The following is a 23,593-nucleotide window of genomic DNA, read 5'->3' as shown; positions in this document are numbered from 1 at the left end:
CAATTCAAATAGCATGACATAATAAGCAAAAATTCCCCATTCTATAGAAAATGTTGTCTTCTCATGATCATGAGGTTGTATAGTCAATTGATTATATCCTAAAAATCCATCCAGGAAACTATAAACCTCTTTTCCTACTACTCCCTCTATTACATGTTTTAATATAGGTAAGGAATAGTTGTCTCTTATGGTAGATGCATTTATTTTTTTTAGATTCACACACACTCTTAACTTTACATTCTTCTTGGGTACTACCAAATTCATTAATGCCCAATTTGTGTGTTCAGTTTCATAAATGAACCCGGCTTTCCCAAGTTTATTTATCTCTTCCTTAATATCTCTTAGAAAGGTTTGATTGTATGTGTATAGTCTTTGTTTCATCAGTTTTGCATCCTTTCTCATGGGTATAGTATGTTGGAAAATCTCAGGTTCTACCTCCTTCAAATGCTTGTATGACCAAGCAAACACATCTATGTATTGTTATGACAAGAATATCCTCTTCCTCTTGGGTTAGTTTAGTGGGTTGTATGCTAGTTTTGGTTCTTCTTCTAAAAGAAATAGGTCAATTTGCTTTGCATTTTTGGGTCCATCATAGGATTTTCCTAGCTCTTGTATCTTTTGCTTAGGCTATGGTATCATGATTCTCCTATCTTGGAGGGTGTAAGTTTTGTATTATAGTGGAACATTAACAACATCATTCCCTTTTTCATTTTCTGATTCCATCTTCATTCTCCAGACCTCTTGGAGCATTTGTTTTAGCTCGCTATACTTTTCTTTTCTCTCCGTTAATTTCATTTCCTCTTTTTCACATTTTGGTTTTGACTTTGGTTCACCTATTTGCTTTTTCTTTGGTTGTTTTGTGCTCACTATTCATGTCAGATAATAATTGGTTATCTTGTCCTTGATGCAATATGGCTACTACCAATGTAAGGTATTGATCCTTGTTTGCAAAGATTGGCATGGTTTGTTTTCCTACCTATTCTATCTTTCTTCACGTCCATCTGTGAATTGTAGTTTCATAAGAGTTTTCTTGATTGCTAGTTTTTCCCATGCTTCCCAGACTTGTTTTGTAGCAATGAAAAACATCACTTCATTGTCTAGTATAGCAAGAGATTTGACTCTAGCATATTTGACAGGCACCATAGTATTACCTTCTTCCCCTTCACAATAATCCCCTACTTTTTTTGCAAGTACAAGTTTGACTATCTTCCCTGTTTCATTTTCTTGTTCAAATTTTGAATATAATCCATTGCCAACCCTTTGACTCCCATTTTCTCAAGATTGTTTTGCAGATCAGTTCACGAGTGTGCTTTGATCGTGAGCAATTATCCCATAGTGGGTATACATTTAATGGGTGTGGACAAAACAGAATGCAAGTTGTTCATGTCCAAGGTCTTTTTTGTTGTGTGTAGTCTTGTAGTCTTGCATACTATTGACTTTCCTTCATGTTCTCCTAATTACGAGGGTAGGGTTATTAGTGTGTTTTCTTTGAAATCCTTTGAAGGTTTCATTCCCTGATCCCCATACAAATATTATATATCTACCTCTAATGGAAGTTTATTCGAGAAGGTCTCCTCACATGGATCTGATTTTTTATCCAAATTTCCATGATTTGCTCCCCTTACTCTTTCCCACACTTGTGCTAGCCAATCTTCATCTAGAAGTGGAATTCCTTCCATCTCTCTTAGAATCTAGCTCTATTTGAACAATTTTCTTTAATGGCTCAAGAGGTTTACAATGAATGATCTCCTTCGTGTTTGACTCCCTGGTTTCTTTCCCATCTATTTTTTTTTAAAGTTGTTCCTGAGGTTCCATGAGTTCTTGGATTATTTTGATCAATCTCTCAAAATCTTTAAATTTGGCAACTTCAAGCTTCAAGTATGGATAGTTTTTCCATCTATTTTTCAAGTTTTACCCCGCTTATAAGCTCACTTGATATGCTTCTTGGGCTATGTTTATGGGTTCATAGATCTTGTCTACCAAGATAGATCCTCTTGATTTATGTAAGGTCTCCATCACCCTTGGAGAGGGATCTCCATGTAAAATACAATTATTAGGGCAATTCAATCATATGTAGAAATTTTCTATTTATAGCAGCTTTTCCACCTTTGATGAGCTACTGATGTATATATTGATGTAGGCCTTTAAAAAATAAAATTTCAACTTCTTTGTTGCTTTTGTCCAAAAGCAGTAAGTTTTGAGGTGCTTGCTCCTATCTAGAGGCGATCGTATCATCTAAATTACCCTGCCCTAAATTTCCATAAAAATAGTTGTCTGCTACAAAAATTATAAAATATAACATGTGTCTGCATCTGATGCATTAGCTCGTTATCCTCAAGCTCTTCTTTTGAAAGAAATTTTTAGAATTGAATATTGATAAGCTAAGCTCACCCTAGTCAATTAATCCTTATCCTGAAGCTAATAGGTTTAATTCATAATTCAAAGGTATGTATGTGTATGCATGTGTATGCATGTCCATGGATGCCAATAGGATGACCCATAGCCATGGACCCATTTGTTTTGGAAAGAATGGCTCTAAGCATGGGGTTACATAAGGTGTAGTACCCAAAGTTGGCATGGAAGGCCTAGGGAATGGGCACTTTTGACCTTTCTTGGCAAGCATGTGAGTCTAGAACATCTCTACATTGTAGAATAGCAATAGTGGGTGCACTTGGAAGCTAGGGGCTAGCTTAGAAGCAAGGGGGAAGCTTAAGCTCAGCCCCAACTTGCTAGAAACTATAAAAACGACCCTTCTCTCACTCATTTTGGACACATTCTTGGGAGAAGGAGACTCTACTATTGTTGCTTGTAACCTTGGAGATTACATCTGTAAAGATTTGAGAGATCAATTTTCATAAAATCTAATATCTAACCAACCCAAATGATTTTATGATATTAAACTGATCATTTAATCTAGGAGAATAAACGAGAACAAGGGTTAGAATATAGACATGTGCTTATGGATCTATCTCAACACGGGGCCAAAGTTAAGGGTCCAAATGAGAGATGTCCTACAAAAGAGCAATGCTAGAATGGAGTTTAAAGACCTTAGGGTTAGCTTCATTAAAGACCTCCAAAGGTTAGTGTAAGGACATGGGTCCTACGAGCAAGGCCACCGGCACGGCCGGATAGTGTGTACGCTAGGGGAGGCTATAAGATAGCACAGTTGGGTGGAGACTAGCACACGCATTACCACCGCTCTTTCACTTGTATCTGAGCTGTTTTTGGAGGAAGGGAAAAGCGGGTTGCATGTACACACGACGCGCTGCTTCTCTCCCACGTTCCGCATAGCACGGTTGGGTGGAGACTAGCACATGCATTACCACCGCTCTTTCACTGGTATCCGATCTATTTTTTAAGGAGGGGAAAAGCGGGTTGCATGTGCATGCGACGTACTGCTTCTCTCCCACGTTCCGCATTGTAGACAACGACATCTCCGTTGTGCAGCAAAAAGGTGCGGACAGACAACAAGAACCGACCGCGGCCGCCCCACAGCGAGCGACCAAGGCAAACTAGACCGACAACTCTACGACACCGAGGCTCCGAAGACTTTCGTTGGTTGCACGCGTAGGAAGGCCTGCTTAACCCTTGCATGAAGGAGGGTTGAACCCACCCCATGAGGGTAAGAGGTCAACACTTTACCATCAAGTTATTGACCCTTATTGTGTATAACAAGGAAAGGTAGCATACTTGTGTTAAAATGAAAGCTTAAAGGAAAGGCAAAGCTTCTAACTTCAAGGAAGTAGTTTCACCCTTCCTTTTCACTTCTAGATGGAAGACAAGTTTTCCTCCAAAAATTCTTTTTTCCTCAAGGAGGTAGCTTCAAAGTGAACAAAAGCCTTCACAAAAACGACGATTTTTTGTGAAGATTCAACAAAGGTGTTCTTACGATGAACGACACATGAAGCGTTACAATTTCCACAAGGCAAGGTTCACATGCAACACAAATCACGGAGCATACAAAACACAAAGACTTCAATTTCACAAGGTACAAGTTGACGTTTTTTCTCTCTTTACATTAGTGTGTGTTTACCATGGCAACTGAGGATATCCCACCTACACACACTTTTGATTTTGAGCACGTAGATTAAAATTAAGGCACCACGGGTGCTACTGACACTAATATGCATGACAGTGATGATCTAGGAGATCATGGGCTTGTAGATATGGCTGCTTTCAAGACTTTGAAACATCGCCAAAGCGTACTTGAACGCAACCTCTCTGCACTCAATGCAAATGTTACCAATTTTATGGAGTTACTTGTGAAATTTATAAATTCACACATGGCTCAAGGAGCCACAAGTGGCACGGTTCAAGGGAACCAAGCTTGCACGACTCAAGGAGTCCAAGAGACAAGTGCTTCAGAAGATGCAGAAGGTAGCAATGCATTACTTAAAAATATCACCATTCTTGAGTTTCACAGGGAAGAGCGTGATCACAACAAGGAAGTGGTCATTACGTTCTTACACAAATGGAGTGATATTCATAGATTGAGACACACCTCGGATATAAAGACGGCTGTGGAAACAAGTCTATCTCTTAAAGGCAAGGCCTATAAGTGGTGGATGACATTTCCAATAGATCCTCGTCCTCCATCTTGGGCTACGTTTCAAGCTTCTTTCTTCAAAGAGTTTTTGGACTCCAATGAAGAAGATAAGAATTGGTTAGCATGGGATGCATGCCACATGTCTGGCCTCTCTCTCACATAGTACCTTTCAAAGTATCGAGAAATCATATTAAAACTAGAAGGTCTAGGTGAATTCCAAAAGATACGGGGTTTCAATAGGGGTCTTGACAAAGACTATCGTCTTCATGTCAAGACCAAACATCCAAAAAACTTTGGAAGAAGCCATCAGTCATGCCCAAAGATATGATGATGACCAAGAGAGGAAAGGAAATGTTTCCTACTCTAAGAATAATTTTCTTAAGAGCAATGTGGCTAAGATCCAACGGCGAGGTAGATCTCTCACATGTTCCAAGAGGAATAAGAGACAATCTACCTCTCCACGCCCACAAGAGGTCTAAGCAATCACGAGATACTCCATCTGGATCTCTCAGCACTGCTGATTTTGAGCGTGCAAAGAAACACAATTTGTGTTTTAAATGTCTTGCGGACCAACATAGCAAGAAAGATTGTCCTCTTTTGCAAGGCAAAGAAAAATCCATGCACATGGTGCAACACCTCACAGATAAAAACTCCAACATACAGAGCTCTACCCCTACTCAGGAAGAGCTTACGCGATGGAAGAATTTTTCCATTGATGATGGCTACTTACTCCACAAGGGTAGAGTATGTGTGCCAAAGGATGCAGACACTAGGCACCAAATCTTATTTGAATGTCACGATAGTCCAAGTGCTGGTCATCCAGGTATTCGTAAGATGTATGCCTTAGTTTGACGGCAATTTTATTGGTCGGGCTTACATCATGATGTTCAAGAGTACGTACTAAACTGCCAACAGTGCCAAGTTAATAAGGCAGAGCGCCTCAAGGTAGGTGGCCTTTTACATCCTTTAGATATTCCACAAGGTAAGTGGGAGAGTATCTCGATGGATTTTGTAGTAGGACTACCTACTCCAAATCGTGGTCATGATGTCATATGGGTAATTGTAGACCGTCTCACAAAGATGGGTCGATTCATTCCCACTAAGACTACGGTTAAGACACCGGAATTAGCATGGCTATTTGTAGAGCATATATATAAACTCTACGGTCTTCCAGCTAGTATCATTAGTGACAGAGATCAAAAGTTCGATAATCACTTCTGGAAAGCTATGTTTCAAAATTTGAAAACTAAACTTAATCTAAGTACAGCTGATCATCCAGAAACAGATGGTCAAACCGAAAGAGTTAATTAAGTGCTAGAGAATAAGCTACAAGCGTACGTTAGCAAGAAGCAAACCAATTGGGAAGACTGCTTACCTATATTGGAATTTGCTTATAATAGTTCAAAGCATTTGACTACAGGGTTCAGTCCATTTATGTTTTTATATGGACTTCAACCTAGATCACCCGTTTCGGTGGGGTTGGCTAAGGAGAAGATACAACAAGCGAAGGATTTTCTCCAAGACCATTTTGACATGCTTCGAGTTGCTCGACAAAATGTTAAGAAATCTCAAGATTGATATAAGAAGTACGCAGATGAGCATTGTCGTCTTGCTACTTTCGAAGAAGAAGACAAGGTTTTCCTCAAAGTTTTGGAGCATTCAGAAAGTCTGAAGACGGAAAAAGTTGCTAAACTTTCGCCACGCTATTGTGGATCGTTTACCATTCTCAAACGTATAGGTCATGTGGCCTATAAGTTAGCTCTTCTAGAGCACTCACGAGTTCATCCTATTTTTCATGTTAGCCGTTTGCGAAAACAGCTAGGATAGAATGATAATGTCATTGACACGCATATGTTAGTTGACCTTATCAAACCGCCAAGCATCCCTCATGAGCCAAAAAAGATTTTGGATTCTCATGAGCTTCGCACCAGACATCATGTCAAACGACAAGTGTTGGTAAAATGGCTAGATAGACCTGAAGAAGGTTCTACATGGGAGAATGTGTCCTCACGTAAAAAACGTTTTCCTATGTTCGTTTTCAAGGACGAAAATGATTCTCCAAAGGGGGGGGGGGGGGGTAATGTAAGGACATGGGTCCTACGGGCAAGGCCACCGGTATGGCCGAACAGTGTGTACGCTAGAGGGAGGCTATAAGATAGCACAGTTGGGTCAAGACTAGCACACCATTACCATCGCTCTTTTAGTTAGTGTTAAAAGTCCTTAAGCAAGAGCTTGGGGTGGGAATCTGACCCAAGCTTGAGGTGCTTGTCGTGCTTGCTGACTAAGGTGCTGAGGTGCTCCATGACTAAGGTGCTTGAGGGGCTTAAGGTGTTCCAAAAGTCAACAAGGATCCCTACTCATGGGAGGGCGAGCCCTAATTGTAGGGTCATGAGAGAGAACACACACACCCTCACACAAGGGAAGCCTAGTCTAAAGAAGCAACAAGGACACATGTCAAGTTCCTCTCCATGTTGCCCTCATAAGGGGGCCTGAAGCCTGTTGGTTGGCCTCTAAAGGGGTCGAATGCTAATTTAGCTAATTAAATTAGTTGTTTATGCATTTATCAAGTCCTCTCTATCAAAGGGGAAAGGGGGACACTTGTCCTAAGGCTAGCATGGTTGCTTGATATGCACTATGCATGTGATTGGCTAAGCTTGTAGGGGTCCAATCAAATTGTTGCTTGATATGCACTATGCATGTGATTGGCTAAGCTTGTAGGAGTCGACCAAGGAAGTTGGGGGTGTGCTTGGGGGGTATACTCTCTCACACACACACTCACACACTCACAAGATCATTCTGACTTGGTGAAAGTGCAAGAACTCCATCTCCTTCTCCAAGATTGTTGAGAAGTTGAGAGCTTACACCAACACTCTTGGTTATGAAATGCAAATCCAACCAAGAGCCATGATTCAATGCTTAAGCTTGCCATCTTGTCCATCTTCATTACTATGCTATTATGATATGCTAAGCAAGAAGAGTCATGATAAGTGAGGAACTATTTATTTCTCATATGAATGTTTCTTCTTCCTCTTCCCTGCCCTCACTCCCCGCTAACTCTCTCCACCTTTGAAGGTGTTTGAGGCCTTGGGACTGAGGCCGGGGATGGTTAATGCTTTTACAAAGGTTATGTTATGCTTGTGATGCATGAAGTTTTCCATCTTCATTGCATCACCTAGGTCTCAATGAAACCAACGATTGTATTGTATCAAGTCTCTCTTTATGGGAGAATCTATAATACAAAAGCCTATTGGAGGAGGGACCGGCTCCACATAAATCCGGTCCTCAACTATTGTCAAGTTCTCTAATTCTCTCTCTTGCAAAAATATTGTTCATGCCAAGTTGATTAAGTATAATGGTTATGTTGCTACCGCTAATTAAGTTCACCCTCTATGTTCTCAAAGTAGTCTCATAAAAATGCTCACTCTAATTCTCTTAATTCCGCTATTCTCAAATTTCATAGGCCATTTCCATTACATCAATAACTCCAAAGCACAATTTTCTTACATAAGTTCAACTTAACTAAGTAGTGGTGAAGATGGCCCCAAAAAGGACCCGTGTTAGCGAGACTCACTTTGATAAGGCTGACACTAGTTAGGAAGTTGATAAGGGAAAAAGAATTAGAACGGAATATGTGCCATCAAACTTGCCAGGCATCGGTCATGCAATAGATAAGGTTAGAAAAATTTGATTGAGTATTGCATGCATTTCATGACGATAGAGTAGGAAAGGAAAAGGAAAAACAATTCTCAAATGGGACTAAATCCATTCTTTTTTTTTTTTTGAAGGAAAGTATTGTTTGCAAAATAGACTCTTTGATTGTAGGAAAGATTTGTTTTCCTAGAAGGGAAACTCTCAAACCTTCTTCATTCAAAATCCTACACTAATGTAAGCAAAACTCCCTTTGATATCCACGGAGGAGGGCTTAGCGGAGTGAACACTACATCATTGCATATGGGTGCACATATCTTGCGGGTTTGTGCCCTGATTGCAAAACAATTTGGTTTTATAGGCAACCAAAGACATCGGGTGTAATAAAGTCTTGCCAAGAGGAGTGAACTGTTGGGGTTGGGAATTGGGATTTTTTAATGAAGAAGGATTGTATGTTGTTTTTCTTTTAGGAAAGAATGTTTTGGTGTCGATTTGATAATGTTTAAAAGACTGTTTTAACGAACCTGTGACATAAAATATAAGAAAGGAACTTTATGTTATGAACAACTATGTGGTAGTATTTAGGAAACAAAATTAAAGTGTGAGTGCGGGGGTGGAAAGTGGGGGGGATTGGCTCAGGTTGCCATGTCTATGGATGGGTGGTCTTGATTAGTCAAGAAACTCTCTGCTCCCTTTTGTTTAGGAAAAGAGAAATTAGAACCTCATTGCGCCAAGAGCCAAGAAAGTCTTAAATGTTTGTGCCTTTGAAAGCTATGGGGAAAATGGCATTTGAGTTTCTCTGTTTTGGAAGGTGAGATCTAGAACGTTTAGATGTTTGTGCTAGACGGGGCTAGGAAACCTATCTAATGGCTCAGACTCGAGTTACCATGTGACAAGAGCCCGTGCCTTCGAATCGAATCTATCTTGATTATGTTTTTTTCCCAACGATTAGGACCTAGTGATGTGTCAGATTCCCTCCTATTGCTGAGTAGTTACGGTGAAGGGTGGGGACCTCACAATTTAGATGAAGACTCCACTATCTTTTTGTACTCATATTTGGTTCATTTTTCTACAATCGTTTGGGCCTTAGCCGCTACATAAGCATTAAGTTTCCATTTTCTCTCTTCATACCGTCTTCTAGCATTTTGAATTTTTTATGAAGACTTGACACTAACACCCGAATGCTTCGTTCTTTCCTAGTCTTGCAATTTTGCTTTTGCTATTATGATATCTATATTTTCCTATGTCATAGATGTAAATCCATTGTTGTATTTGTTTCAAAACCTAAAAACGAGCATCATTTCATCGTCCTTCCTAAAGATATACAATATCTTGCTATCTATGAGGGTTGCTTGTCTAGCATTTTTCACCCATAACATTTCATTAGATTCCACATTTTCCTAATAGTAGACTCCCAAGCTTACATTCTCTGTTTTCAAGTGTCTCATAGTCCTCGTGTTAATTAGTTTATAATCTAACACCCCTATGGAAGGTGGTCCTTTCATAATATCTTCACTAGGAGCCTATGTTCCGGCTGTATCTCCCCATTTGTCCACAATATATGGGTTTTCTACTACGACATACATTGCTCCCTTAGTTTCCATGAAGGATCCTCTTTGCTTATTGGTTCGAGAATCCTATTCACACTCTATCTCATGGTCATCTATTCTCACACAAGGTTTATCTTTTGCATCCAAGTAGATATATGCTCTATGCTAATTTAGATTCAAAAAAATCAAGGTATAATGATACCTTAGGGGTGGGTTTGGGTCCCCAATCCCCAAAGCTATTCCCATAGACATCAAAGACATTTGTGAGCTAGTTACAACTCTCAAGGACCATCCACCATCTTTTCTCTAACTAATGGCTACCAAGGTCCTTGGCAAGTCTCCCCACTCCCAAGTACCCTACCGTCAGTAAGCTACCTTCTAACCATGTGAATAAAAAAGATGATTACTCTAGAGGATTCTACAAGACATGATAGATTTTACTCATGATTGCGTTCGGTTTTTCTCTAGTCTAGGTTGCCTTGTCCATAGAAATGGCACTGAAATGTCAGCCGTCTATCAAGCCTCACCATATCAATGGTAGCAAAGCGAGAACCACAAACACAAGTATGTCAATCCATGGGATGTAGCTAACTTGATTAGTGCATGGAGGGTACAAGGGGTAGCTAACCTCTCAAAAAATCCCAATCTACCTTGCTAATATGAAGTGCAAATCTCAAGTGTGCATTAAACACCAAACGCCAATCTATTTTTCTATAATCTCCAAGCGATGATTTGAGATAGCTACAATACTCCAAATGCACTCAAACGTACTACATGAATAGGTCATGCCATAATAGATATCCCTATGACGTCAAATCCTTGTTAACACCTTCATAAAATCACACCAATTTTTAGCATCTTATTTTTAGCAAGTCAGTCGAAACACTTGAAGCACTCAATAACATCCTTTAAGCAAGCTCTACCTACTCCTATGCTCAAAACTTGATTTGGATATGTGGTTTGTGCAATGTGAGGGGAAAAAAAATTGTAGACACATGTACTTGGAATCACAAAATATCACAAGAGGCTTACATCAAATGGAAGATACAAAATTGGCTTTTATACCTTAGCCAAGGTTTAAAGTGAAGACTTTGACTCAAACTCAGGGTAGGACTGAGGATCACATCTAAGAAAAAGATAACTACAATTTGGAAGCTCTGGGTCCCATTTACCTATCATATATTTCCAAATGAATAGATTCAATTGCAAAATGTTGGACTCAACGAGAATTTTGTTCAATTATCATGGTGATATTACAATGGTTTGGTGCAAGTGATAAAAATTGGTATGCCTAGTAGCTTGGCTGCTAACATCCTTATTAGACTTTGCCTCTACTTGAAGATTTGTGATAGAAAATAATATTATTCTAAAATATGTTCTGCTCATAATTCTTATGAATGGTAATCAAAGATCACAAAATGCATAATTAATGACATATATCCAAATGGCACCCCCTTCATCCTCATGGCGCCTTAGTGGCTTGCACCTACATCCCCTCCATGACCAATCGTAGCCCCCCATCCCCCATCCCATCTCCTTCCTCAAGGTGAAAGAGAGGGAGACCTCTCACTCTGATACCACTGTGAGGATCGGGACTGAGGCATGCTATTCTCCATCCAACCACCTCCACTTATAGGCCTTCTACCTATCTTTAGGAGTTTTTGAACCGTTCATGCCTAGCTAGCCGTCCCCCCACCCTTGGTCCTACTTTTGTTCTAACATGAGATTACATAACCTGAGCTTCTAACCTTTCACATTTTTAAATATTATCTCCGTCATGTAGGTGGTTGGAAGGCAACTTCCAACTAGTAGCCAGATTCTTCTATGTGCTCCTCGTCAACTTCAAGCTGCTAGGTTGCAATCTCCATCTTGTGTGTCCCCTTCTTGTTACTAGTTAATTACATGATGCCGGTCTTCACACGAATCAAGGAGGAAGATGAAGGAGATGGGAAGAGAGGGGTGAGCCTTTAAAAGAACTGCTATCTTGTCCTCTTCATCTACCGGTGACTCGATATAGACCAACTGAGGGAAAATGCTCTTTATAAAGCCTATTGATGAGGCAAGATAGATCCTCTCCTTCTTTCATCATTAAACCATATAATTGCATTTTGAGTGAGATTTTAGCGTGTTTTGCTTTGGCACCTAACATACATTCCAATGTTTGAGTGGAGTGCTAGATTCATCTAAGTAATGAACAAAATTATTATCAATTGCTGTGAGAATCACCCCAATTGCTTACTCATCCTTGCTTTGTAATTGTGTTGTGGATGCTCTAGTTTTTAAGGTTCTCTCCTTGCCCTAGAGGTTTCACTACACTCCGAAGCTATTTCTTCATGAGATATCCTTTCAACTTTACTTGCCATGTGTGAAAACCCATGCCATCAAACTTGCTAGGCTTTCTTTTCCCATTTTGTGCACCCCTGTGTGTGAGGAAGGTCTTACCCAAAACCGAGCAATGTCTAATCCTTGTTTCACGATAAGTATGCCAAAGTATGCGTGCCCTTTTGCAATTTTAAGATGCAAAATAAGGGAGCCTACTAGCCCAAATATGGTGACATATACATTATGTGGTTACAACCAATGAGAGTGTAGGAGTGTTGGTGCCTTTATGTGCTAGGGAAGTTTTTATCCCTTGCTGTTGCTGATATGCTATTGTGGGAACAGAGGCTATTGTAATCGATGGAGTTTGCAAGGACAAATGCCACAGGAAGAGGGGCTAAAGGCTAAATTCCGAACAAGGCAAACATTGGTAATGAGCCAAAAAAGCTTATAGTAGGTGGCAATGCACATGTAATGGCAAGCACATGTATCATGGTAGGAGCACTTGAGACCGGCAAGGCATGTACAAATGAGCACCAAGAGTGCGTGATATGAAGTTAAGAACATTTGATGATGATGGCGAGGGTAGCATAGGGCCACGTGGGTGGCTTCAACAAGGCAGGGCAATCAGCTGATGATGTGATACTACAACTTGCAAGGTAATGGGTGGCTACATACATATGAGATCTATGGCGAGCTCTGTTGGCATGGGCATGCAATGGCTATGGTGGGGCTAGGGTTGTACAACTAACTGATTACAAGGCAGCACACTGATGAGAATATCTTTAGGCAGGCTCGTTTGCAAAACAAGTCAAAAATAATAATTTGACAAGCTGTGGTTTCCACCTTAAAGGCACACACAAACACAAAAACTTACACACAATGCAAACAAAAACAAGGATTAAGAGTAACTTGGATTTTAGAACTTAAGAGCTCATAATGAAGCTGAAATCAAAGGGATTTTGAACAGTCAATTGATGTCTTGAACTTCTTGCAAATCACAACTTCTTGCAAATCACAGGCTTAAGGGCTCTATGAAAAGGTCTAAATAAGTACTTCACACATACACAATTTTCACAAAGCAATGCGGGCTATGATGAAAGCTATGTTGGTGTGAAATTGGCTAAAAATAAAACAAAATGGGGTGAAGAATATTGTACACATAGAAAATAATGGAATGCCGGTAATCATGATGCTATCAATCAAGAAGGGTAGTGGCTCATTGGTATTGCTAAGAGCACGCCCAAGCTTAATTAAAGACTCTAGTGATGAGAGAGAGAGAGAGAGAGAGAGAGAGAGAGAGAGAGAGAGAGAGAGAGAGAGAGAGAGAGAGAGAGAGAGAGAGAGAGACGATTAATGGAGAGCGTCACCTAGGCGCTAAAACCAATTGTTGAGTTATTGCAGAAATTCAAATGAACCTTTTATGGATAGGAAATAACATAGTAGATCTTGATTATTAAACTTGAAAATGGATACAAAAGTGCCTCTCATATAGGCATAGGCTAGAGCTTATTGCTAACATCATGGATGAGCTGTGAGAGAGCTCAACAATAGTCCAAATGGAGAGAGAGAGAGAGAGAGAGAGAGAGAGAGAGAGAGAGAGAGATTGCAATCAATCATCCATTGCCTTGGAAAATGCACAAATGCTTCTCCATGGTTTTCACTAGAGATGGGGGGAAGTCAGGTCCTTTAAATTATGAGAATTGCGTGGTTGACATACAAAAGGACCCGAAACGGCACACAACGACAAGCAATGGATTCTCCAAGTGCCTAATGTTTTGTTAGTGCTAATGGATCAAGTGGTGGAGACCTCCAGGAGGGTGGTCATGGGCCTCTTCATGAACCTATCAGCCAACAATGAGGAGTACGAGGTGCATGTGCGCACCTTAAGAGGGGGAGAGAGAGGTGGGGATAGTGAAGGAGGGCAATATGAAAGAGATAGAGAGAATGTGATGTGGGACTGGTGTGTATATGTATATGTATGTGTGTGTGTGTGTGTATATATATATATATATATATATATATATATACATACACACTTAGGTACATACACACATCCTCATGAGTAAACTTGAGAAACTATATAAGATTGGCCCATTGGTAAGAGCGAGCAAAACCCACTCTACGTGAGCTCGTGTTACTCTTCAAGAGGATATATTTACTTCTCCCAGCTTTTGGTATCTAGGGCTTGTTCCCACGCCCCACACCCCCCAAAAAAAACAAACAAACACAGCACACGCACACACACGCGCGCGCGCGCGCGCGTACACACGCAGTCTCTCTCTCTCTCTCTCTCTCTCTCTCTCTGTGGAGTTGTAATGGCGCGGAGGTTGGCTCAACGCGTCGTTCATTTGGTGAACCTTCCCCTGCGCTTAAACTTACCCTCCAGAAGGGAGAATATTACTGAGTTTTCTCTGCGGACTGTCCCAAACGCAACCAAGGTAGGTGTTGGGGAGAGAGAGAGAGAGAGAGAGAGAGAGAAAGAGAGAGAGAGAGAGATAATTGTCGCTAGGCTGAAATGAAGGCCTCCTCCTCTTGCATAGCAACACAGTAGCGGATGTCACTGTGTGCCACCATTTTCTTTTTCACAGTAGCTGAAATGAGAAACATCACAAATGTATTCTGAAATTCTATGTGCGTGTGTGATCTTTAGCTCATGCTGCATCACTCTCTTGTGATATATGTTGTTTTGGGCTCAGATTGAATTTGAATAGAGCTGAACTTTGCAAAAATATTAGTGAGTGTTTTGCTTGCGGGAGAAACTGACTACTGACTGGCTCAATGTTAGAGAAGGCTTTTGAGCTATCTATCGACTGAGGTCGCTTTGTGGGTAGCGGAGGTGTTTTACCATGGTTGAACTCAGTGGGATCATCATTGGCATCCATAACTGTATGATACCTCGTTGCCATCAAAGATAAAGTTTTGTTGTTCACAGTTCAGTCTCCAACATGTACAAACTGAAGATATTAGGGCAGCAAACTATTGTGATGGGTGAAAGCCGTATGTTTTTAAATGGAACTGGCTATGCTGTGATGGCTTGGTTAGAGTGTATATGCCCAGAAGAGGGTCACCTAGCGTGATCAAGGGAAACAAAGAGAGCACATGCCATATACAAGCTGACAGGGAAAGAGTGCTTTGAATCTGTCTATGAGAGGGGCCTACCTGTTAGAGTTCCACCTTCAAGATGCTTTTCCTCCTGTTTACAAGCTTCCCATCACTTGTGCACTGGCCCTTTGTTGTGGGTTGGCTAGCCGTACAATTCCTAAACAGGGATCTCAGGCACATTCAGGGTTTGCACCAGTATTTTTGGCCATTTTTCAGTTTTAGGATGAGGGTTTCATATTTGGTCGTGGTATGTGATAGAGATATTTGCGTAACCTTACCCTGATTCAATATATATGTGGCTTAGGGGGCTCTCTGTTCTTTGTCTTGTATTGCTCGCAGAGTTCGCCATTTGGGGACTTGCAAGCCTTTCGTCCACACCTCCCCCCCCCCCTCTCTCTCTCTCTCTCTCTCTCTCTCTCTCTCTCTCTCTCTCTCTCTCTCTCTCTCTCTCTCTTTCTCTTGGCGAGAAAAGGAGCCATATTTTGTGTAGAAAAGAGACCTCTGGAGATGCTCAATGGCCTATCACCCAGAGGAAGTACAAAAGCGAGGTAACCATTTGTAGACCATGCAAACTTCAAGGTGGACCGTCGCATGTATGATGAGTGTAAAATGAACCATTGGGGAGGTGCATAATGCCATGTGATGTGGGCATGATCTCGATTTAAAGGATATGCCGATCTCACCCATGTGTGAAGAAAGGCGCATCTACACTGCTCCTCGACCCTTGAGAAGCCGGCTGAAGTATCCCATTGACTGCAAAGAGTATGCAGTAGCTCAGTCTAAATGGCTGTTAAAATGGTGGATGTAGGGGAGGACTCTGAGCCCAAAATCTGAGCACATCAAGCCTTTCACATGGTCCAAAGCGTGATGATGCATATTGTAGTGAAAGCGCCAATTGGTGACGTGCTTTTGGGATCATCTGTAAAGTGCCTGGTCTATACCCTAAGGAAGTAAGCATGAAGACTGGATATGTCGGCAAGCCTTGAAAAAAGGGGTGTGACCTTGTAAATTGCAAAATCCATGCAATTGGCCCCATGTCCCATCATGGATGCCCACTCTAATCAACAAACAACAAATTGCCATCCACACTGGCTGTGCATATCCTGTGTGTGCTATCATCCACATGCAAAAACATATCGTGCGGCTGATCGAGAGGGTCCAAATGCATGACCAAAATTGTCGCTGCAAAGCTTAGGGGATGTGATGATCCTGCCATACCTCTGAATGCGTGGATGGTGAGGTGGATGCCGGGTCCGCAATAGAAGCCTCCTCCCAAGGGCTACGGTGTACTCAAAAAAGGATAGAGGGGCTCCATCATCTCACAACAAAGGCCACCACCACTCACCAGAATCCTAGTCCAATTGAACAAGGGGCTTTACTTGCCTCCTCAATAGTGAAAATAGGTTCCACATGATCTCTCGAAAGAGCCTACCACAACAGGCTACCAATGAGCAGCCATCTGTCGATCAGTTGGAACCTCACCTTGAAACTCCAGTCTGATGTGACGCCCATGATGGCCAGTTTCAACAATGCTATGTACTAGTCTCCCTTGCTGATCAATAATCGGGACTCTCGAGCGAGGATTGAAGTACACCCACCAATTTTAACCCCTTTGCAGATCTCGTAGGGCAGTACGAATAACTTGTGCATCAACCAAGGAAGCATGTGACAAACGGCGTAATGAGTCTATTGGCCCATCATTCCATCGAGCCCAATCAATGTGAGTTCACTTGCCTAGCTGACGCCCTTATGAATCGATCACATATGCATTCCATATAAGTGGCTCTCGCTACCTCCTCGACACAAGAAGGCGGTGTCGAATCAAAGCAAGAAGTATCTCCTTTCATATCCGCAGTAAGCAGCACATAAATTTTGACAAATGAGAGATATCCAAAGGTGAATCTGTGAAGATGAATCTGGTCGGACGCCATAAACTGGTAGTATCCATAGATTCAAAACAAGGAGAGACGTGTGACAAAGCATGGTGCAAAAGCAGATTTCAAGGCTTAGTCCCTGGAAACAGTTTGTGTACTATGGGTGTCACGTGCACATTCAAAAATGTGCATGTGGACAAGCTGTAACTCCTATTTCTAGGGTTTAAGTCAGCCTAGGAAGTGTTCTGGCAATTTTGTGAGCCTGTACGTAGGACATGCATGTCCAGGCACTTAAAGTAGCTGCATACCCTCTGATTGCACAACCCATTAGCATAGCATCGGTACCTAGCACCAAGCATAAGCATTTTCACCGTATGTGAACCATTTCCGAAACTGCACGTGAACCACCTCTTATCGGGCATTTTTATTATTGATTTACCCTCAGAATTCCAGAATCATGGGCTCTTGGGGAGCCTGCTCGACCCAGCATTATGCACCTATATAACCAGCCCCTTGGGTGCCTGAAGAGACCAAAGGAGCAGTGAAGGTGCCTCTCAGTATCAGCAGTACCAAGCACCTGGTGTACCAGTAACACCAGCGTTTTTGCATTAGCCCTTTGGCATTTTTGCATCAGCTCATTAGCGTTTTCAGCCTTGACCAGCGTTTTTAGCCTTGTCATCGCCGTCAGCACCCTGACCTGCAACAAATCCTCAGTGGCCAGTTTTCAGCCATCAGAAACTTCAGCGTTTTCGGTTTTCAGCCCTCAGAACTACTAGTATTTTTACCCATCATCGGCATCGGCGATAGCAGATCAGCCCTTAACCTCGCCGCATTCGAAGATCCCCATTAGTATCCATAGCGTTTTCAGATTTCAGCCCATTATTCTCGCAGTCTCAGCATCTACTGCAAGCATCTGTTAGACTTTACACCACTTTGGTGCTTCATAGGTGTTAGGCCATACATATACGGCTAGTGTGCCTCCGGGCTGGCCACCCTTTGCATATGCATTTTCTCTGCACTGTCTGGCCGCCCATTCTGCATTTATTTCTTGTTCGATTGTGGGGGATTTTTCCAAGCATTGCTCTACCTCCCCTTGGGCACCTATTTATGGCCATGCTCATGGCGTATGGGATTCCGACATTCCCAGAGACGACACCACCATCTTGGGTGGACAGACACTTACCACTTGACCTCGACACGTCAGATCACTTGCTTACACAGGAGCATCTACATGGACTTAGGGAGAGGATCGTCGATCTCTTCTTGGACAAGTTCATTGCTTGGATCTACAGTCTGGAGTAGGACTTGAGTGCTTTGGACTCTCTTGGAGAGTTTACCCGCAAGATGCAAGAGATCAGGCATCATTCCACGACGACATCCGGAGTCACCCGGAGCTTGGCTTGGATGGTAGTGCAGGTGCTCTTCTACACTCCTGATCATTTGGATTGCTACCTTTAGAGTTGCTTACACTCACCCTCGGTAACCTTACAACAGACTTATCCCTTGACCTGGGCAGTAGGCCACTCCCAGCTCATTCACATTAAGAGCCACACCAAGTTGCGGTTTGGTGGTGTTGTTGGCGCGGATTCTGTTTTTGGTTGACACCAAAGGATTGGAGACAGGAGATACAGGCAAGACGGTGCAGACATCTTGGTCTTGCCACTTCAGTCTTCACTGCTTAGCGTAGACTGCTCACTCCGGCTTCCCTTCTTCATATAGGATAATTACGGTGCAGACAGCTTGGTCTGACCACACCTCTTCTCAGAGGCCCTTCATAGCGCAGACTGTTGAGTTTGGCTTTCCACTCATCTTGGATTACCCTACCTACTGACAGGTCACCATCCGGTGGTGGTCCGTGCAGTTTATCAGTGACTACTGCAGCTTATGGTAGCTTCTACAGTTCAGACTGTTTAGTCTAGCTTTCCTTGTTTCAGAGGACGTTTACGACGTAGATTGCTACATCTGGCCTCACAGAGATCATACTGATTGTAGTCAGGGTCTTCTGCTCATGGTAGTCATGGGGGGTTGATCGTCGACTCTTCCTACACATAGCGTTTTGGTCTCTCTCTCTCTCTCTCTCTCTCTCTCTCTCTCTCTCTCTCTCTCTCTCTCTCTCTCTCTCTTCTCCAGCGTACTCTCACAGCATTGTCGCCGCCGCCGCCGTCGTATTGTCGTGTAAGGTGCAGCGGAAGTGAATGTTGAACTTTGCTCAAGATGAGTGCTCCGAACTGTGCTCAAGGGTTCCTTTTACTAACGGAAGAGAGAGCCTTCCGTTCCTTTAGTGAGAGAGTGCAAATGATCACAAACAAAGTGGATAAACACTGTGAATGAAGGTGCTGAGAGTGAGAGATAGAGAGAGAAGAATACGACACCAGAATGTTGTCAAACCCTCCTCCGAAGCCCCACGCTCTATGGCGAGAGCGGTCTACTATTGATTGCACAAATCTCTACAATGCTTCGACTTGCCGACGATGTCGACGACGATGAGGACGACGACGAGACGAGCTGAAATCTGAAAAATGCTAATGGCTGAAATCTGCAAATCTTTATCCGCTTAATTCTGACTCTATGTCGGTGATGATGTCGACGACGACGTGCTGAAAACGCAAATGCTGAAATCTGCGTCTTCCAGGCTGAAACTGCAAACTGTGGCTGACCTGACCGTGCGGCGAGGATGTGTTGCGGGAAGGTGAGATCTGCGAGGTTTGGGGTCTCTATAGCGATGTCTATGTGCTGAAAACTGAAAACGCTACTGTATATGCTGAAGCTGTCGCGAAGAATTTGCAAAACGCTAGGTCTGTTGCATGATCCAAAAACGCTAGGGTTGAATCTGTCCTGCTGTCGCCAGGGAATCTGCAAGTGCAAAAATGCTAAAAATGCTAATCTTTGCCTTGGCTGAAAACGCTAGGTTTTGGTCGCTTAGGGGGGGGGGAGGGGGGCCTTGTTGAGAAGGTGCCTGTTGAACACTTTGTTCCTGTTGCCTCTTCTGCCAGAAAGTGCTAGCGCTAGGTTTGCTTATATACTTGGCTACTGAATTTGCCCTATCTAGTTCCCAACAAAAGTCTCTTAAAAATAATAAGTGAAAAATGCCTAAAATAGGGAAAATTAGGTCTATGCACTGTAAAAATGCTGCTGATGGGTTTTGATTGAAAATCTGATGATCATGCTGCGTGCAGCCAGAGGATATGCATCTACTCTAAGTGTCTAGACATGCACGGTCTGCGTACAGACTCACAAAAGTGCCATATTACTTCCTAATCTAGGTTGACTGAATTGAACTGAACCCATGTCATGAAGTAGCTTGTCCACGTACACATAGGGTTAGATGTGCACGTGACGTCCCCTCCTTTTCAAAGTGAGGTACTGGTGCCAACAATGTTTGGAATCCTGTAAAGGACTCTTCCCCGGCCCACCCAGATGCGTGGATCGTCCGATACTTGTGAATTTCATAAAGGTTTGCACGCTTGCTTCTTTGGGCCGCGCCGAAAGCGACACAAAGTCATCCGTGGCTCCTTCAATGCTTCAACTTCGTCTATAGTCATGCGTCTACCTTCTTCAAGAATCTCCAAGTATGAAAATTCCTGAAATCACTTCTAACACAAAAACATGAACATACCCATTCCATGTAAAGTGACTGGAAAAATACTATTCCTTCGAAAAAACTGTGCATGCAATGCAGATGAACAAAGTGACGGAGTGCCAAACTGTTCATCGAACACACGCAAACAACGGGGTCGAATCTTGACTTTTTGATCTAAATCAATCAATTGTGGCAAAACACATTGGAAATGCCCATGCTTGATGCTCAATCCTTCTTGTGCTCTTTCGGAAATTGTGTCATGCCAAGGAAGAGACATGAAATGTGAATTCCTTGGGTGCAAACATTTCATCTTTTCATGAGTAATTCGCATACATCCGTGCTCATTCATGAGTGAATCGTGTTCATTGTACAATATGGAATGCCTATGAAAAGGGATCACATAAGGACGGTGACTAAAATACATGAAAGCATCACGAATGAAACACTCGAACAATGCGTGCTGACTAATCATTCGAACACATAATACTTCCTGTGGGGGTTCTTTGGACCTCGACTCGAGAGCCAAGATCGGTTCTTTGTGAGGGATCGAAACTTCCTATGGGGGTGCTGTGGACCTCGACTCGAAAGTCAAGATCGGTTCTTCGTGATTGATCAAGTCTGCAACGAGGCTAGCTTCGCTAGAAAAAGTATCAACTAAACCATCATCCTTGTGAACAATCACGTCATTATCCTGCAAATCATCATGCTCGTGAATAATTACATCTTGATCATGCAAATTATCATACTTATCATTATCATGCAATTCATCACGCTTGTCCTTATCATCCAGATCATGTGTGTCATGCTTTGGAGAAGACGAGACTGAGAGAGTCTCCTTCTCTTGATTCTCTTGCTTCTGTGCGTGCACATGAGAAAAGAGTCGCAATAACTCTTGCATGTGTCAGTCGCTCTATGGCGGCCATTCTTTCATCGCTTTCTAGCTTCCTGTCCATCATCATCTTGTCGAAAGCCTCCATAGGAGTTAGTGCAATCCTTGGCGTAGATGGACAAGGGGGAGGGTCGGAAAAACCTCCTGGTGGGGAAAATTCTTCTTCGCCTCTTCCATGCTCATCACCTCCATGCTAAGTATCCATTCCGCTTCGAGTAATGACCATACACTGAAGTCGTGGGTTCTTAAGTTCACGAGGAACTTGGGTTCTTGTGGGTCTTGGGTGCTTGGGTTCTTGAGTCTTGAGGTTCTTGAGGTTCTTCTTTAGCTTGCAATCTGTGTTAGAGAAGGATCTTCTCTCACCCAAGCTCCTCTTTCCTGCGGATGCACCCCTTGGCGGCCTTGCGCTCACACCAAGGTTGCTTTTTCCCACCTCATGTCGATTGGCCGGCCGCTAAGGGCACGGTCTGCTCTCAATGAGTGAAAAGAGAAACAAGGGGAGTCTGGACAAGCCCTTCTTTCTTGGGTTTCCTGTAACAGACTTGGACACTCCAAGTCAAGAATATACCATGACAGCACAAATAACCACTTCAAAACAGTTCACAGTTCACATTTCACAATTGATTCGACACTGGCCCGGCGGAGTTCCGTGCCTAGAGATATTGGCCCCAAAGATTGGCCGCCCTTTCGGTATTTCTTTTTGTATGAATCTGAGTTCAAAGTACAAGAGTGCGGGCAGGCACTCACACTCAGACTCTGCGTCCAGATGCTCTGAGTTGTGAGAGGCCTGCTCACATATTTCAAAGTACAAGGGATGCCAAAAGCAATGCCCCAAAAGCTGAAAATCAACAGCCCAAAGGCTTCCTGCTTTCCACAAGCTCTCTCTCTTGAGCCCATAGAAAAATAAAGCAAAAGCTCTCTCTCTCTCTCTCTCTCTCTCTCTCTCTCAATGAAATAAAACGAAGAGGCTTTCTCTCTCTCCCAATTGCATGGGAAAAGCAATGCCCAAAAACTGCCGCAAAAGCTGCTTTCTGGAAAATCCTCCGCAAATCATGGGCTGCCACGTCAGCAGGTGTACGGAATTTTCCTGCAGTTAGGGTTAGGGTTCTTGCATTAGGGTTAGGGTTTCCTGCAGCACTGGATAGCCACGTTGAAACCGGCCTGTTTAATCCAAAAAGGGCGGTAGACCTTAGACTTAAACCTTATTTGCTTTCACCCATTTAATTTGTCGCCCACTTTACCTGTACTTTCAAGACACAACAAAGGGGAAAGGGATACAGACTGCTAGAATGCACCTGTATGAGAAGACCGACACCGGATTGACCCCTAACTTAAGCGCTCCTTTTGGTATTTCTTTATTGTTTAAAAGAGGGAATAAACGCTGTGGTTCCCTACAAGCTGCCCCGCACAAGCTTGGCTGAATTTCAACTGTTCTGGCCCGATTTCGGTAGCATAACTATACTAGGACCCTTCACAGTCAGTATTCCCACGCATTGAATGACTTTCCCGATGCATACGGGCACTTTGCAAAACCTGGCGAGAATCTGCAGCACGCTGAATTCTCTGTTTTCAGCCCCGAAAATGCGCCAGATCACTTGTACAGCGGTCCCCTCGTGTCCCTGAACCTCCTGGGGGTATTAGGGTCCGTTTAGGGCCAAAACCCTAAACCTGCAAAAATACACAGCAGGCTGTAATTTACTGTTTCGGGCTCCGTTTCGTGTGCCGATCGCATCCGTAGCAAGTCCTCGAGCTCCCGCATCTGTAGGGCTACTTGCCCTTTGAATCGGACGAGATTTCTGGCGTGAAACCTCTCCGAATTCACCTGTACCTGTGGGGGATTAGCCGCTAGCTAATCCAGTACCTGTGTAAGAGGCTCTTGCCTCGGCAATCGCTGTAACAGACTTGGACACTCCAAGTCAAGAATCAACCGCGACAGCACCAAATAACCACTTCAAAACAATTCACAGATCACAATAGATTTGCACTGGCCCGACGGAGTTCCGTGCCTAGAGATATTGGCCCCAAAGACTGGCGCCCTTTCGGTATTTCTTTTTATATTAATCAATCATCAAAGTACAAGAG

General features: G+C 42.8%; 1 protein-coding gene across 1 annotated transcript in view; it reads left to right on the top strand.

The window, feature by feature from the left end:
- Window positions 1-14,245: 14,245 nt before the first annotated feature.
- The window catches only part of LOC147425427 (Ribosomal protein L23/L15e family protein), a 59,655-nt gene continuing 50,307 nt past the window's right edge, over window positions 14,246-23,593 (top strand). The window contains exon 1 of the mRNA XM_086500664.1: window positions 14,246-14,504. Coding sequence (XP_086356790.1) covers window positions 14,382-14,504 — 123 coding nt within the window. The 5' untranslated portion in view covers window positions 14,246-14,381. The remainder of the gene's footprint in view (window positions 14,505-23,593) is intronic.

Source organism: Adiantum capillus-veneris, chromosome 25, assembly GCF_014529385.1.
Source record: "Adiantum capillus-veneris isolate H3 chromosome 25, ASM1452938v2, whole genome shotgun sequence".
In the NCBI taxonomy this organism is placed as follows: Eukaryota; Viridiplantae; Streptophyta; class Polypodiopsida; order Polypodiales; family Pteridaceae; genus Adiantum; species Adiantum capillus-veneris.
Note: the sequence above shows the minus strand (reverse complement) of the source record. Positions and strands in the feature narration are given on the sequence as shown.